General features: G+C 30.1%; 1 protein-coding gene across 1 annotated transcript; it reads right to left on the reverse strand.

Moving 5' to 3' along the window:
* Nucleotides 1-1,443: 1,443 nt before the first annotated feature.
* LOC120092467 (probable hydroxyacylglutathione hydrolase 2, chloroplastic) lies at nt 1,444-7,645 on the reverse strand. The gene is made up of 8 exons (XM_039050561.1): nt 7,459-7,645; nt 6,824-7,003; nt 6,107-6,310; nt 5,298-5,421; nt 3,884-3,984; nt 2,620-2,694; nt 2,432-2,530; nt 1,444-1,769 (listed from the first exon to the last, which is right to left on the reverse strand). Exons 1-8 carry the CDS (start codon nt 7,513-7,515, stop codon nt 1,623-1,625), a joined length of 987 nt encoding a protein of 328 aa, XP_038906489.1. The 5' UTR covers nt 7,516-7,645; the 3' UTR covers nt 1,444-1,622.
* Between the last annotated feature and the right edge of the window lie 8,052 nt (nt 7,646-15,697).

Below are 15,697 nucleotides of genomic sequence, written 5' to 3' on the forward strand. Positions count from 1 at the left end.
TAGGAATCCAAGGTCGTTTAAGGACATTTTATTTAGATAAATGACTTGGTAATTTAGATGTTAGTCGTTCTTCTAAATGATTCTTTTAATTTCTAGAAAAATTTTATGAAGGTGCTTGGGGATATGTATAGACGCGTGTGTATTCTTCTGAAAATTTATGCTTCAGAATGGTCTATAATTATATGTAATTCCCAATTATATCCTTATCTTATATAAAGAAATGGTTTTTCCCTTTCGCACTCGATTATATATCGCAAATGTAATTAATTTTATGTGTGAAACAATCCTTATTTCATATATTATTATCAATTACAGATTAAACTCCAATTTTAATGTGAAGTAAATAATATCTTTATTTAGGTTAACCTAATTAATTTCTTATGACATTTTTTTTTAAATTGAGTTTTAATATAGTTGTAATGTTTAGATGTTATTCATTTTTTTTTTCTTTTTGAAGTAAAAAAAAAAAAACAAAAACATCAATTCTCAACTAAATACCCTCACCTCTTCATAGCAAAAGAGGGAGACAATACAATATGAAAAACTATCTCCCAAATCAAAGAACAACCACGAAATATTTCAATTTAACTAAATTATATTTTGTACTAAACCGATTTGAGGCAAATATCCTTAACGAAATGGATAGAAACTCAAATCTTCTCACCACCCCTTGTTGAACTAAATAATAAGTTGGATAGTTCAAATATCAAACCATAATCAAGTTGCCACATTTGTATAACTTGAGCAATAGTCAAAAGTTTAATTCACTATTTCAACAAATTCTACCTAACAAATTCTGCATAATCTCCTCTCAACCCTTGAAGCTATACGTTCAATTTCCAGAAGATATCCAAAAAAAAAAAAAAAAAAAAAAAAAAAAAAGAAGATTTTCAAAAATAGAAAAATATAATATTATTTACAAAAAATAGTAAAATTTTATTTTTTATTTTTTTTTTATTTTTTTATTTTTTTTTTTTAGATATTGACCTACCAATAGAAATCTTCATTAATAAATACTGATAGAATCGGTGTCTATCATATCAATATTTTTTTTAATTTCTGCAAGCTTGACATTTTTTCTATGTATAAAAATTTTCCCAAAAAAAAACTCAAATCCTTTAACCGTGCCTTTCTCAAGAAATTTCAAAACCAGTGGGGAATTCTCATCAACTTTTCCTAGGTGTGAAACAGATCATTTGTTGAACTTGAATTATGCAATATTTGCATTAGCAGCACATTTCTAGGTATGAAGCAACCTATATGAAATCATACCTTTCTCAATATCAATCCACTCCAACTCCCATTGATTGCAACATTTGTAAACCTTCCAACCCCATCACCAAAAAATAAAAAATATAGAACATACATAAGGAATCAAATTATTCATCTTTTGCTCTCTTCTTCATTTTAAAATGGAAAAATAAAAATAAAATAAACTCCTCATGGCAAGAAATGTGCAGAATAAAATTAACTGAACTGAGAATGGAACTCATAGGAAATCATCAATACAAAGATCCCGGAAACTTATTTTACATATGCATGTGTTAACCCCCTATTATCCTATACACTAAAATGAACTCTTCCCACCCCCTTCTTCTTTTCAAGGTATTTTATAGGGAGGGCTAAAAATTATCCTTAGCTCTGCGAATGATACCCAATACCTCTGCATCATCGGCTGATTTTTGAACTTTTAATGACTGCCGAATTTCGGTACTCGAAGTACGGAGGAATGGATTGCACAATTTCTCCATCTTTAATGTTGTCGGAATCTGAAATTTTACAATCAGAGTTGAGAACACTTGAGGCAATGGAAGGATGTATAATCTAATCATATACACCATGTTCATGTTCATGTTCATGTTCATGGCAACAGGCTCAAGATTCGAGGTTGTTTTTGTGTGTGTGTGTCTCATTGTACCAAAATAATCAGTTTTCGTAGCAACAAAGTCAGATCATACAAGGAGCTCGTAACATCCCAAACAATTGCAAAACAGAATGCAAATTTTTCACTTCACAAGCTCACATCCAATATTATGGCAATGCATCAACAACCCGTGTTTTGTGTTACTCAACTTGGGAGGAAAGCTTCTCCTTTTCCATATTTCATGCTTGTAATAAAATAATTCCTTAACCCAAAAAATTCTTTAAGAAACAACAGGTTAAGCCCCATACTGCTATGGTGCGGCTATGGTGCGGCAAACGTGCTGAATTAAACTCCATAATTATATGTGAAGTGCTGAATAATTTTACAATACAAACAGGAAGTGTTTTCATCTTCAATTCAAATGTAAGGGATACAATATGTTCAAATAAGAAATGGTTCTCCTACGGAAGAGACAATCAGCCATATTTACAAAAATTGAAATGAATTAGTATAATAACCAATTTAAATATCAAATAGCCACCCATAAAAGAGGAGCCAAAAAGTTACCGTTGGCAAGCCCTTGCTTCGTAGATTGGCAACCTGGGTTGCATAAGATTTGAGAGCCTCGTTCTTAGGTTCAATGGACATAGCAAACTTAGAGTTACTCTGTTAAATGGTAACCATACAATTAGGCAAATGGCATTCAAGCTTCAAAAAATGGAGTATCACAATAAAATAGTCAATAAGTTACTGACCAGAGTATATTCATGACCGCAAAATATGTTTGTATCATCTGGCAGAGAAGTGATCTTTTTAAGGGAAGATAGCATCTGTAATCACACATGCTAAGCAATAAGAATGCTGTGATTAAAATAACCTGATAGCAATTATTACTTAGCATTAGAATTTGAATAATTAAAAGCAATCAAGTTTCTAAGCTTAATTCACATTCGGCAGAAATTTACTTTTAGTAACAGTAGTTTTTTTTCCATAACATGGATATTACATGCTTCAAAAGTGAACGAAACATATTGAAGTTGAGTGCCATTTTGTTCATGAGAGAACAGAAAACAGGATGCATGGGATGAAACTAAAAGGAACAACAGAAAAACTTCCCCAAAGAAATAGGGGCTCGTTGAGGAACATCCCTAGCCCAAGGTCTAGAAAGAACAAAGAGAGCTACGAGGAAGCGTTAAAAGACCTCCTATCAAACCAGGGAAGCCTAAAGCCTTGTATAAAATAGAAACCTAAAGAAAGGACAAAAACCACTTAAATAAATTTCAAGGAGAGGCAACAAAGATAAGGGGGAAATGGCAGAGGGTGTTATCCCTCAGTTTGCTCAATATGATCCTATGTTATTATAGCATTAGCATCAAAAGAAACAATTTTTCAAGTAAGGCTTTATCACGTAGTTCGAAAATCCCTATACCAAATGGTCCAAATCCGTCTGTTCAATTGAACACATCAGAATCTTTCACCTGACCAAACAAGACCTCCGCTTCTTCCTTCAAGGAGTCCCTTCTAAACTTTTTCTTCCTTGAGCTTACATCAGAAGGAATCTTAATATTGACGGAAAAAAAAAAAAAAAAAAAAAAGATCCCACTCAAGACTTCACCCCACTAAAGACACCAATCTCTCAAGCATGAACGCCTGACAAATAATACCACCCAAAGAACACTCATTTCAATCAATCTTAAGCTATGAAATCTTCAAAAACAGATTGAATGTCATTAAGGTTAACAAAAGATGCCTTCCAATCCAGTATATAAGATTTCAAGTAATCCTTTAGTCACATATTCTTAAACTTGATTGGACAACAGGACAAGAGCAAAAGGAGTAGAAAATAAAGCACAAAGAGGTAGATCATAATTCATGAGTAGGTCTAACAAGAAGAAACTATCTGGGCATGCCACGTTCATAAAGTACCCCATTTAGATAACATGCAATTAAATAAATTTGAAGGGAGAGAGAGAGAGAAGAAGAAGAAGAGGAAGAGGAAGAAGAAGAAGACTAACAAACCTGTTCAGGAGTTCCTTCAAAAAGCTTGCCACAAGATAAGCTGAATAAAGTATCTCCAGTAAATATTGCTGCAGATCCAGGGAAGTAGAAACTAATATGACCTGAATTCAATTTAAATCCAAAAAAAAATAAAAGAAGAAGAAGAAAAATCAGGGCCAATAATATAAAATGGTGAGCCAGAGTTCACAAGCACAACAAACCCACATGAAGTAAGAATTAGAATAATGATGAATTTATCTTAGATACCATACGAGATACATGCTAGTTGATACCAAGGTAGCATAATTTACAAAAAGTCCTGTCCAAAATTTCTCATACACCTACTTGAGATGTTTATAACTTACAATAACCCCACATCTGAGGTCTCAAATCTCTCAAGACACCTACTTGAGTTCCATAGGCACAACAAACCCACATCATCATTTTTGCTCTTTTTTTCCTTAATGAGATAAAAATTTAAATGGAAACCAAACAAAAGCCTACAAAAGCCAACAAACCCTAAAACCCGATCTATTTCCCAATAAAGACTTCTACTCATCATCAACGCATCGTTTCTACGAATCAAATATTTCAAAGCTTCACTTAACTGAATGACTGGAGAAAAGATTGGCAGAGCAAAGAAGTTTTATAAAAAAGGAAAATGAAGGTTAAATTACATATGTAATCTCAACCTAAACTTTCATGTTTGTATCTATTTAATCCTTTAACTTTCAAAAGTATCTAATTGGTCCCTGAGCTTTCAACTTTGTATCCACTAGGTCTTGAATTTTTAATTTTGTGTCTAATAAGTGTTTGACCTTTTCATATTTTTTTAAAAATTCATGAACCTATTAAACACGAAATTGAAAGTTGGGGTTTCATTAGACATTAAATCCAATTTTATATCTAATAGATCGATTAATTTGTAAAAAATTTTAATACGCCAATGACCTAAGACAAACTTAACTATAAAGAATAATAATCAAAGTTAATACAGTAGGGAGAGAGAAGCAAGGCTAAATCATATAAGAGACAATGTATCAATTATAGAAGTTTCTATATCTATTCTCACTCTCCTTTTATTTCCTCACTTTTCATGCACATGCAGACGGAGGGGAGGATTGTCATATAATACAAGAAACAAATCTGGAGAACCTATTATGATGTAGTAGGATTCAGTTAATCTTGGATAATTAGGGTTATTCCTTAATTGATACTCTTTTATTTTCTCTTTTTTTTTTTTTTTTTGTACTTTTGGATTTTAGGTTGCTCCCTAATTCCCTATAAACAGAGGACTTCTCGCATGACTTCTGCCCACTTTGAATCATTATAAAGATTGACATTAGATCTCTGAAAGAATTCTCTCTTTTAATCTCTTAGGCTACATTGCATTGTCATACAAGAAACTAATCTAAAAGTAACTAGTAACAAACACCTCGAGTATGACCAGGAGTTTCCATTACATGCACTTCATGGCCAGCAAACATCCACTTGTCTCCATCTTTTAAAGTTATGTCAATTCCAGGAATTCTATCGCTATCTATTCCAGAGCCAATCACCTACAACCAGCAAAAAAAGGCTATAAAAATTTGACAGAAATTCCTTACATTAGAAATGTAAACCACCAATTCAAAGATAAAAATTATCAGAGACTATTGAATAACATATGTCAGCATCAATTCCTTAATTCATTTCAATCCAAGCCTTAATTTTAAGGACAATTTAGGAAATGTTTCTTATCAAGAAAGAAGAAGAAGAAGAAGAAGAAGAAGACAAGTTAGGAAAATATTTAATTTAAAAAAAGTCAAAAAAGCTCAAAATATTTTGTGATCAGTAATGAAGTATGTAAGATTTCTTGCACATCACAAGGTATGACTTCTCATGACAATAGACATCGGTGTTTTGATTTAAAAAATATATTCACCACTATGTTTACCAGATAAACGAATGAAGAATAGAGACTATTATATAAAACTACATTTTTTTTATATATAGGAAAGTCAACTTTCATTGAGAAAAAATGAAAGAATACAAGGGCATACAATATAAAACTACATTCTTTTAACATCAAGAACTGAAGTTCTCACATGATGGCCTCAAGGAGTCTGGTGACTCTGGCCTCTAGATTGCGTCCTGGGTTCTTACCTCTATGACCAATCATTACCAATCAAACATACAACATTTATAGGATGGGGCCAACTAGAATATTGATGCAAATGCAATGCAAAAGAATTAAATTCATACCTTTGCTCCGTACCTTGCTTTTAATTCTTCATTCCCACCGGTGTGATCATGATGATGATGAGTATTAAGTATATATGTCAAATTTCTGTTTTTCTTGCTTAAAGCATCGATAACTGGTAGAGCTTCAGATGGATCAACAACACCGACCGTGCCCGTATCAACATCATGTAAGAGATATGCATAGTTGTCACGAAGACAAGGTACCTATCAAAGAGAGAGTGGAATATGTGTAATGACTGTGTATGTTGGAACTGGAAGTGACTAAGCAGTTACTATGGGATGTAGAACATAGATTGATAGTGGACAACCAGCATCCTAAACAATGATGCATTTAGGGTGGGAGCCAGAAGGAACATGGCTAATATGTCATTAAATATAATTTGTGGGCACCTAATCGAATTGAATTGGAACAAGAACTACATGTTTTGCAGCTGAACAGGCTAAAGTGGTAAATCATGCATTGCATACCATTGTTTGAAGTAATCTAACTTTGGAAACGTTGAAGAAATAATAAACTGAAATTTGGCACGGCCTCTACCTATCTCAATTAGAAATTCTCTCAGGTGAAAATGTTTAAGAATCGAAGCATGAGTTTGTAAAAGAAAATGATAAACCAAGAAAGTTGTCATAAAATGACCACCACGAGACCATCATGGATAAAAAGAACTGATGTCATTGGCAGCATAAACCCAATTTCCAGATCTAATAACAGCTTACCAGTTCAATTTGCAAAGTGGAGGACATATTGACGACACTGCAGAACTGAGCAACTTTAAGTGAACGACTAGCTCCACGCAACGTTTTCAATGGAGTAGATAAAAGTCGCATAACCCCATATAAAAGGTCCTTTCTAAAGGAAAGTTGTTTCACGCTCGGCCAGACACATACGCTTCTAACCTGAAACTCCCATTCATCAATAAAATTAAAATACATGTTTCTTCAAGAAATCTATCAATAAATCGCAACAACATTACAGAATTACTCTCCATTAGTTCATACATCATGATGTTACAGATCATATCAACAAATTAGCAGCAAAAATTACACGAACGTGTATGACGGTCACAGAGTTTCCAGCATCACAAAAAAAAAAAAAAAAAATTCCAAATAAGGAAAACAGCGAAATCGAATCCATTATAGATTCGTCGAAAGTAGCGGACGAGAACAAAATAAGAAACGTGTGTGAACAGAAACACAGATTACTCTGCTTAAGCTCCATTGAAGAGTGGGAAGAGGTTAAAGCCACCGATGAGATGGGAAACATGGGAGCAAAAGAAAGAAGAAAATTCGTAGAAAACGAAGAGAGTGGAGTTGCGAAATGAAAATGCAGAGAAAGAGAAGTAGAAGTGAACCCTAGTGCAAGGCAAAGCGGCCATGGCGGAGGAGGCCTTGGAGAGCATCATCTGCATCTTCTTCTCCGGCGGAAGAGAAGATCGGAGATCGGAGAGGGAAAGAGCGGTGGAGGAGGGCAGTTGGCACTCAAATCGTAATTATCATGTGAAGCGAATCCATCCAACTCTCAGCGCCACTATTATTATTGTTGTTGTTATTATTACTACTCTTTTGTAAAACACACATCTAGATGTGTATAAGAGACAGCTTTTGTAAAACGCGTTTTTTTTTTTTTTTTTTTGCTTTTTAGGAGGGTGGGGTAGGCTTTTTACTTTTTTGTTAGAGCGGAAAATACATTAGTCTTTCCTTAAATTTTGAGTCTATTTTCATTTTGTTTGACTTAAAATTTTTTTTGTAGATATCAATTTATATCTTTGTTTGAGTATCGTATAATTTAAATTCTAAACTAATAATTATATCGATTTAAATTCTAAATTTATATTTGTATGGATTTAAATCCCAAACTAACAATTATATAAATTTAAACCATAAACTTTTATAAATGTATCGATTTAAACCCTTAACTTTCATAATTATATCAACTTAAACCCTCTATTATGTCTTATTTGGATACATTTATGAATGTCCAGGGTTTAAATTGATATATCTATGAAAGTTCAGGGTTTAAATTGATATAATTATTAGTTTTGAGTTTAAATTGATGCAAATCTCAAAGTTCAAAGTTTAAATTGATACAACCCAAAGTTTAAGATTTAAATTGATACAATTGTTAGTTTATAGTTTAAAATGATACAATCTCCAAAGTTTAAGGATATAAATTATATTTGTCCTAGAATTTATAAATTTCAAAATATCAACATTTAACTTTAAAACTTGAATTTTGTTTTAACTTAGTTTTTAAATTTTAAGAGTTTACACTTTGAACATTAATTTTTTTTTTTTATTTAATACTTACTTTCAGTCACACTGTTAATGTTTATTAATTAATTTTAAATAATTATGAAATATAATTTTAATGGTAATAAAAATAGTGCAATTTAATTAATTATATTTTTTATTGTGTTAAATTAATTAAAATACATTAACGTTAAAGACAAAAAAAAAATATTTAGTAAAAGAAAATCAAGGTCGAAAATATAAATCTTAAAATCTAGGGACCAAATGGAAACGAAACTTAAATCTCAAAGGTAAAATTATAACATTTTGTAACCTATAGACTAAATTGAAAAAAAAAATGATGATGTGTGGAGTAGGAGATCAAACCTCATACCTCCAGATATATAGTACGAGTTTATGGTGATCAATGCTCATGTAGACAATTAAATTACAAATTTAGTTCATGTAATTTGAAGAAAGTTGGAATCCAACCATTATGATTTATAATTAAAATTTAATCCATGTAGTTTGATAACATCCTTCTAAATAGATATTAAATTTGTAATTTAGTCTTTCATCAACCACCGTTTCATGATTTTGATTTGAACCATACTCACAATTTAAGGGTAGTATGTACATTTTCAAATATTTATGAAATAGATTACAATAACATCGTTATCTTAAAATAGTGATTGATTAAATAAATCGTTCAACCGTGTAATTTTAATTATATGGATAGTTTTGCAATTTTTTAAATCTTAACAAATATTATTTATTGATTCACTTCTTTTAAGTCTTCTTCACTCACTATTATACAACTTTTTTTTATACAACAATTATAATGATAGAGGATCAAATCCCCACTTCTAAAAATGAAGTGGATCTTTGTATCAGTGTAGCTATGTTTCTTGTATCCATTAAATTAAATTTAAAATTCAGTCATTCGAATGTTAAGTTTCAATTACCCTAAAAGGTTTTCATCTTTAGTTTAAAAAAACATTAATTTAATTGGACTTACTATCATTTAACCAAAATTTGATGTTTGAAATCTAATCACTTCAATTTCTTGTTCAAATTTGTCTGTTTGTTATTTGAGATGTGCAAGTAAGTCTTATTAAATTAACCTCTTCTTAATTAAAAATGAAGTGATACAATGCTACATCTGTGGTGGAGATTGAGATGTACAGTGAGATTTGGAAGTGTGTGACTATACGGAGCGTTTGAGCAAGGAATTGATTATTATAATCCTAGGTTATTATAGTTGGGTTATGGTTTATGTTTAGGTATAGGTTATTTTAATTTAGATTATAATAATATGTGTAACGACCCAAGTTCAGGAGGGGTACATGAATGAACCAATACCACATCCGAATGATAGAGATCCTGAGACATTAAAGTATGGTTAAGAAAGGCTTAAAAGAATTAAAAAGTTACTACCTATACCAACAAGGTTCACTTTCCTTTTCGGTGGTTCAATCATAAGAACCCCAAAGTGAAATGAGTTAGGACAAGAAAACCACACTATTTTTTCAAATAGTTTCTAGTCCACTTGTTTGTTTTTCTTCTTCATCTTTTTTTTTTGGGCAAATAATTTCTCAACTACCCTATTCGTATACTCAATCATTTCCTCTAATATCTTTTTAATAGTTCTGTGTATTTAAATTGCAATGAAATCTTGGTTGGTTCAATTTTTATAAACCATAATTATTTTCTAAAATTGTACCAAATAATTTGTATTAAAAAGTTATAACAAATAATTCAGAGTGAACAGAATAATTTGCAAATCAGATCATATATATATTTTAAGTAATTATAAGAAAAACTTTGCATATAGAAAAAACATCAAACTATTACATAAAAAGTTAAAAAAAAAAAAAAGACGCTAATAAATTTCTATAAGTAATATACTTTATAAGTTTCTACCATTGATAGATACTGTTAGATTTCTATTAACATCTATAAGGAGGAATTAAAGTTTTTACATTTTGTGTAAATAGTTTTTCTTGTTTTTTTATTTTTGAAAATTTTCCTAATTATATTGCAACAAAGTTATATTTTAGATATCAATATAAAAAAAATTTAAATAATATTTACTTCAATATGCTAAAGTGCGTTTGATTCAGTAATATTAACATGACCTCCAAATCAAGAGGTTGGGAGTTTTATATCTATCTATCTATCTATCTATCTATATATATATATATATACACTTCAATCTAAATTTATAATTTAATATAAATTTATCAAACATTGTAACTATTTTGTTTTGTTACTAATTGGGATTTATCAAACACGACTTTAATTCATGTTACATTTGATTTTTCTAACCACACAATCGATACTATATAAAACTTAAACTTTAATTTTAATGGTTATTAAATTGGACTAATTTCACTATTATTTTGAACCATAAATAACTTCAAAGTAATTATTATAATAAAAAATATATTATAACTGTTTTTTTTAAAGAAAACTAATAAACTTATTGACTAATCTAAAACAAACAAGAAAAGAAAAAAAAAAAGTATAAAAATGTTTCTGTAGCAGCAACGGCATTAAAGCATCTGCAGTGCAGCAGACGTATTCGGTCCCAAAAGAGGGGAAAAAAAGTCTCCTTTTTTTTTCTTCTTCTTTTTTTAATTTTTTTAATGCTTTTTTTACGCAGTGATATGATTGCATTGTACGCCACGCACCAATAAATTTGCGTCGTACTTTTTCTTTTTTTTTTTTTTGAAAAATGACTTTTTGGAATTTCTTGAGATTCAACCCCAACAATTTTGAAAAAAATCTCTCATGTTTTGTATATATACTATTGGTATAAATAAACTAAATAAATAAATAATATGCACTATCAATGTGACTTATTTCAAAGAGACTTGGGTTAAAATAAAATCAAGAACTTAACTTAAATGAAATGTTGTTGCAAATAGATCATAAATGAAATTATGAGAAAATGCTATGTAAAATTTATTGTTAGGATAAAAGAGAGATATGAATGGATGTCATGAAAATATATCTATTTCAATTGAGTTAACGTTTTTATTTAATATGTTCATGTTTGATATATATATATGAAAGATGTGGATCAATATTTTCAGTATATCATCGAAAAATAAACAAAACATAATAAAAATATCAACAAAACAAAATATGATGAAAAAGATTTGGCCAAGAAAAATTCATGTGCCCCTATGATAAATTTATATTTTAGGGAAAAAGATACCCACAAAACAAGAAGAATGAACAGAATGGGATGTTTGCCACAAACAACTCCAATGTTAAATTAGTTTTCAGCAATGGAAGAAGAAAACTTTTAGGGAGAACGAAAACTTACCTTTTCTGAAGTTAGAATGTTGTATTTTTATGGGAGTGCAACGTACAAGCATCCACAAAAGGAAAATGTTGGCCGAGGAGGGCTATTTGAGTCGGACAATCTAATTGATTCTTCCATTCTCTATTGGAAAAAGTGCGATATTTTTTTTAAAATTTTATCCTCAGTGTTATTTTTCATTTTTTCAATTTTCTTTAATAGATAACAAAAAAATCATCCATAACAATTACTAAATATAGACTAAAATATGTCATTTCTTGTCCAATTAATATATTAATTATTGACCAAAAGATTAGTGGTGAACCACATCCATTTTGGTTCAACTAAAAAAAATACAACCATTCCTGTTGTTTATAATTAAATTACCAAAACATATTTTGAAAAGCATTTTAAATATATTGAAATAGAATTTATAAATTTGCTACTGGAACATATTTTGAAACACACTGAAAACATAAAATACATTTTTAATTTTCATTGAATATTATTATGTTTTCAATTTCATATTTCCATATCATACTAACCAGATGCATTCATTCGTGGTACTTTTTAAACATTTTAAATTTATTAATCATAATTATCGTAAACAAAAAATTAAGTGAGAGTCAGAGTTAGAATGCTAGAGTAATGATTCAAATTATTTGGCTTTTAAAAAGTTATAGCGTCTTAACCAACCCAGATGTTAGATGTACTCTTTAGCAATTATGATTTTACTTGGTTAGGCTAATCGTAATTATTGTTGAAATTGTGACTTTTTTTTTTAATTATTATTTCGAGTCATTAAAGCTCACTTGCAAACTTTGATTTGTCATTGATTTTTTATCTTGATCTTGAGTTAATTAATATTTTGATGACAACAAATCTACTTTTATTCATTCATAATTTTAGTATTTTGAAGAGCCAATTACATAGAGCTCGGAATGACGATTCCAACACAATTTCAATTTGAATAACTCAAATCAGAACTCAAACGAATAAGATATAACTGAAACAAGTTTAACGAAAAAATCTCGAGCTGATGACGTGACAATTTTTTTTAATCAAAGTGTACAAATTACCAATTGAAATGTGCTTCTTGGATCATATGAGTAATGACACATGATGGACTTTTAATTTTTTGATTGCTTTTAAAAAGAAAATAAATTTGATATTATTTTATGTTTGTGTCTAATAGCTAGTTGATTTTTTTAAAAAAAAAAAAAAAGAGGGAGAGAAAAAAAATCTCCTTCATTCATTTTTCTTTTTCAGGATCTAAAGACCCCAATTAAATTTGGTTTCACCTCTTATCTTTTTATTTGAACTCATCATCCTCTCCATAATTAATACAACAATTTCACATTATTTTCACAATCCTCCATAATTCATTAAGCATCCATTATTGCTCTCTCTAAGTTTCAATTTTCATTTTTTTTTATCTTATTTACTTAAGGGGGTGTTTAGCTTACCAACATGAGTTGAGTTAAGTAGGTATAATATACCAACTTTCAATGTTGGTGGAGTTGAGTTGGTATATTTTACTAACTCATCCTTACTCACCTTAACTTTCTCTTCTTCCAAAATTTCAATAACTCCACCATCGGTCATTGTCAGCGACTATCGTGGTCACACTTCGAAAACCAACACCAGGCTCCAACAACCACCTCCGATGAAAACTTCGATGACCCAACTCCAACAACCACCTTCGTGCGACCAACTCTAACAACCAATGTCAGGCTCCAGCAATCACTTCCAACTATAAAACTCCAATAACCACTTTCGTAGGCTCCGACAACCACCTCTGACTACAAAACTCCAACGAAAATCACCTTCAATGATCAACTTTGATGACCACCTTCGAGCGAGTAACTTTAACAACCGACTTTAGGGTTCGAAAACCACCTTTAACAACAAATTCCGACAACCAACTCCAATCTCACCTTAATGCAACTAACTTTGAGCTCCGACAACCACCTTTGACTACAAACTTTGGTGAAAATCATCTTCGATAATCAACTTCAACGATTACCTTCGCACAACCAACTACGAGCTCTGAAAACCACCTCTGATGATAAACTCCGACAACTAACTCCAATACCACCTTCATGTGATCAACTTCAAGCTTCAACAACCACCTCTTACTATAAACTCTAGTGCAAATCATCTTCGACAATCAACTTCGACAACCATTTTCGATTATTATAAGACTGATGACCGCTAAAGTATGTTGTTGGGTTGTTGATTATATAAATTATAGGATTTTGTCTACATTAAATACAATATTTAGCCATAGAAATTTGTAAAATATATTTTTAGTTATTTGTATTCATGTCTCAAATGAGTCTTGAAAATATTTGGAAAAGTATATGCAGTTGAAAAGTATGTAATATATAACAAAAAAAACCATAAATTTGAGATTTTTTTTTCCTGAAACATTTTCTAGCAAGAATTAATGAAAAATCAAGAATTTTTCTCTAATGATAATCTAGATTTGAATGAACTGAAAGTGAAATTGTTAAAAATATGTGATGACATTCTATTGGCTGTTAAGATAATGAAGGAGATTCAATTAAAAAAATTCATGGTGGAGTAAAAATACAGAGCAACAACATGAAATAAGAAGAAAAATAAGAAAATAAAATTCATAGAGAAAAATTATGAATCAAAAGTTTTGATTTCTCTTTGATTTTTCATTTTATTTAACCATATTTCTACAGAAATACAATGAGTTAATTATCGTTCATTACCCAAAAAAAGAAAAAAGAAAAGCTTTAAAAATCAAAGAATAAAAATTTTCTATTCATGTTTTATTCAAACAAAGATGGGTAGAAGTATTGAATAAAAAGTTTCAAAACATAAACAATAATCATAAAAATAATCATAAAAACAAATTATTTATAATTCAAAAAACTGTAACAGATACCCAAAACACATGAACTCAACTATATATCCAAAACACGTACATATAAACTCAGACCAAACAACTCTGCACCCAAACACAAATATATGAACTCTATAGAGACATATGGACTCCAGACATCCTATCTCAACCCCGCCCTCCAAACAACCTCTAATAGAGATATTTTAAGTGATGATAATTGATTTATTGTGAGTTTAAAGTTATAAATCCACTCGTTTTGAAAGTTCTGTTAAGTTGTTCTTCCTTTCTAAACATATTTTAAGGGGTTACTCTTGAACTCACAATAAGAGTGTTTTAACGGTTTGATCCTCAATCGTAGAAAGGATCGGATTTGTTCTTATGCCTGGAAAAAGAACATTGTAGCAACTCGACTTTAGGCTGTGGAAAGAGTAAAAAACTTCTAATAAAATGCTTTGAGGAGTTTGGGAAATAGATGTAGGCGGAATTATACTGAACCACTATAAAATCCATGGTCATTATATTTCATTCCATGAAATCAATTACAATTTTTTATTTTTGAAATTAATTGCTGATATTTGTTTATTTCAATTAATAGTTCTTAAAATTTCATATTATGTACCAATCTTATTATAAGATTTAAATAAATGCTTAAAAATGTTGGTTTTAGTTTATTGATTACTTTATGTTGAATTTATTTGTATGAAAATCCTATTTAAATTAATTACTAGTAAAATATTTATCCATTTATTTAAATGGACTCCTTAAGAATAAAAGTTTTAATTAATTTTAATAAATTATATTCACCTCTTAGAATTGTCATACCAATCCAACACATGCAGTAGACCAGGGAAAAAAATGTACTAAACCCCAAACCTCAAGCTTTTCATTGACAATTTATTAGAACTTGAACAATAAAAAAGTGGCAAAATTGATTATCTTGCTGCCTAGAAATCCATGCTGGTTGTGTAAAAGAATGGTTCGTTGGATGGATGGCCCAAAAATTAGATAAAAAAAAAAAGTGAAATGATATAGTTTTTTAAAAAAATGTCGAATGACCCTTTGTTGATGTCAAATTCGGGTAAAATTGCCAAAATATACTCGTGCGCACGCGAATAAGTCATTCTGCTCTCGCTTGTCTCGTTCTCTCTTCTTTTTCACTCACAAATCACTATGT

Source organism: Benincasa hispida, chromosome 1 (genome assembly GCF_009727055.1).
Source record: "Benincasa hispida cultivar B227 chromosome 1, ASM972705v1, whole genome shotgun sequence".
Classification (NCBI taxonomy): domain Eukaryota; kingdom Viridiplantae; phylum Streptophyta; class Magnoliopsida; order Cucurbitales; family Cucurbitaceae; genus Benincasa; species Benincasa hispida.

Excerpts from the sequence above, each read along its gene's own strand:
- LOC120092467 (XM_039050561.1), bottom strand. The coding sequence starts at position 7,515 with ATGCAGATGATGCTCTCCAAGGCCTCCTCCGCCATGGCCGCTTTGCCT. Across the intron at positions 3,985-5,297 it reads AACTCCTGGTCATACTCGAG|GTCATATTAGTTTCTACTTC; the intron begins GTGTTTGTTACT and ends AATTGAATTCAG. Across the intron at positions 2,531-2,619 it reads GCGGTCATGAATATACTCTG|AGTAACTCTAAGTTTGCTAT; the intron begins GTCAGTAACTTA and ends ACCATTTAACAG.